The sequence below is a fragment of the Porites lutea genome, chromosome 8 (genome assembly GCF_958299795.1).
Source record: "Porites lutea chromosome 8, jaPorLute2.1, whole genome shotgun sequence".
Classification (NCBI taxonomy): Eukaryota; Metazoa; Cnidaria; class Anthozoa; order Scleractinia; family Poritidae; genus Porites; species Porites lutea.
This window is the reverse complement of record NC_133208.1, coordinates 14,280,488-14,282,987: the sequence shown is the minus strand read 5'-3', so window position 1 is coordinate 14,282,987 and position 2,500 is coordinate 14,280,488. Positions and strand designations below refer to the sequence as shown.

General features: G+C 38.5%; 1 protein-coding gene across 1 annotated transcript in view; it reads left to right on the top strand.

Annotated features, from left to right (window-relative positions):
• LOC140945226 (probable ubiquitin carboxyl-terminal hydrolase MINDY-4) overlaps positions 1 to 2,500 on the top strand; it is a 26,648-nt gene that overhangs the window by 14,876 nt on the left and 9,272 nt on the right. The window contains exons 15-17 of the mRNA XM_073394277.1: positions 401 to 466; positions 2,029 to 2,099; positions 2,454 to 2,496. Coding sequence (XP_073250378.1) covers positions 401 to 466; positions 2,029 to 2,099; positions 2,454 to 2,496 — 180 coding nt within the window. The remainder of the gene's footprint in view (positions 1 to 400; positions 467 to 2,028; positions 2,100 to 2,453; positions 2,497 to 2,500) is intronic.

Genomic DNA, 2,500 nt, shown 5'->3' with positions numbered 1-2,500 from the left:
ACACTGATGATTGCATACTCAAAAAAGAATAGAAAAAATGTTTCTGAGAAAATGCTTTATTAAAAAAGAAAAAGAAATCGAGATAAAAATTTAACCTCGAGTTTGCTCTAATCGGCCTTCGAACACCTGGGCCCTGCAATGAAAGCGATTGCCTCTTTGTTATTAAATTTGACAAGACATGTCCAACTGATGTCCAAACGCAGTTAAGATTTCGCCGAACGTGGGCCAATTTTAGTTGGACTTTGTTCGATGACCAACTATTATTTGCAGCCCTGCACGATTGATTGGGCCTTGTTTGTTTTCTTACATCAAGATGAGGCTATTTTTTCTGTTGTACTAAACTTGCAGTTTTGTAATTGTGAGTTAATTGCATGTAGTGACTTTTTTCTGTATTCCACAGCTTGTGTTATACACCTTCAAGTCTTCTGAAAGTCTTCTTAGTTTTATCTCGCAAAATATATCGCAGGTTTGTAGCATTCTTACTGTGTTACTCTATCTTTACCTGTTGTATGTCTGTACAATTAGCAATTATTGAATGAGCCTGGATAAGGTGATTTTTATTTCTCCTTTTAACGAGGTACCGTTGCTTACCTTTTAACCACTGTATCTGTTTGATAATGTTGCTTTAAAAGGATTATTTTATTCAGCGTAAATTATTAGTGAAACGATTACTAAAGTCAGTTTACTTAACAGCAAAAGTGATACTTTATCTGCCACCAACGACAAATCGCGATATTTCCAAGTGCTTGGCCTTGTCCGATAAATGCTTATTGCGTGGAAACAAGGCCGAAAGATAGCGGTCTGTAATATGCCCCTTCATTCTCAATGGAGCAAATCAGAAGAAAACTGAAGAGGAGAAGTCGCTATGTCACGTTGCCATGGTAGCAAAATCTGAACAAACAGTGGTCCATGCCACAAAGAGAACGAAAAAGTTAACGTGAATTCCTTTCTTGTGCATGATTGCACTCAGGAACAAAACAGTAGCCCATACTTTTCCATCGTTCGAACGGGCAAATGGCCGTCCTTGTCAAGAAAGATTGTTCAGATCCAGATCATGATTCTGCCACCATGGTAACGTGACGTCACACTTCTCCTCTCTCTCTAGAGGAGTTTGCTTGTTGATTGTGGTTCACTTACACCAACATTGCCAACGTGACGTCATGGAAGGTCCTTATTAGGCTTCTTCAATACAGTTATTCCGACCGTAATCCTAAACATACCTTTCAATGGACAGATTTGTTGGACTGAATACAGTTACAGTCGACCGAATGACAAAACGTCGATATCGTAAGTCTAAATGAAAGGTGTTTAGACCGCGTCTCCAAATTAAGCGATGTATCGTTTTTCAGTGCATCTGGTTTGCCGAATTTCCGTTGTCCAATTCCCGTATCACTTTCATAATTTCACGCTGGATCTCCATTTCGTTTCCCTCTAAAATCCCGGATCCCAGCCGTCAAATAAGCTAAATCCCGGATCGCGAAAAGCCTACTAAGGACCCACCCGAGGGGGACTCCCATATGAAAGGGGCGGGGATACTCGCCGGGAATTTTGAATTACACCCCCTAAAGGAGACCAACCTGGGCGTGGCCCAACCTTATTTTGACCCCTAAAAGAGACCATTTTTAAAACAGAGACATTTTGTTACAATAATCTTTAGGTACTGATGTTATACTGAGAACTTTGATTACATGAATCGAGTAAATAAAACGAATTGAAAATACCATTACGGCTAAATATAATGGCGTTTTGCCCAGAGCATCCTAAGTGAGACCAAAATCCGAAATTTGCACCCCTAAGCGAGACGACAAGAATCCCCGCCCCTTTTATATGGGAGTTCCCCCTGTGGACCCTCTAGTTCTTCTTCAACGTCCTGCGCTTGCCGGTTTAAAATTACAATGGGTTTACTAGAAATTTTATCACAGGCATATTAACAGCTTATACTATAAGAGCCAAACGTAATCCTGAATTATGTACTTTCCGTATTACTGCATTTCATCTAGAAATAAATCCACTTTTGTCCATTTTCAGTTTGAATCTGATAGTAGCAGTGGATGTATTTTACTGTTGTATTCTGTGATATTGTCCAGGTCAATACGAAAGTAAGTGAAGCTCTAGTAAATGATATTTAACCCTTCAAGCCCTAATACCTAGATACAAATTCTTCAAACTAATACTAGATATTTCCTCAAAGAATTAGTTGAGAGAATTTGATAAAAAAAAAATCAAAGCATTTTCCTTTCAATGATCATTTCTTTAATTTAAGTTTACGGCAAATAGTTGACGAGGGGCAAAGAAGTACCAATACCAGTAGAAATCGAGAGTAAGCCTTTGTGTTATAATTTCGAGAAAAATAATCTGCTAGTATTATATTGCAAATTTAATGTAAGGGAGCTTCTGGTGATTTTTATCAAGTATTTAGTGGTCTTAAACTTTTCTTGTTGTTCTTGTTTAAGAGTGATATCTGATATGGATGAACCTCAAGGCAGGCTGATGGGTGCTC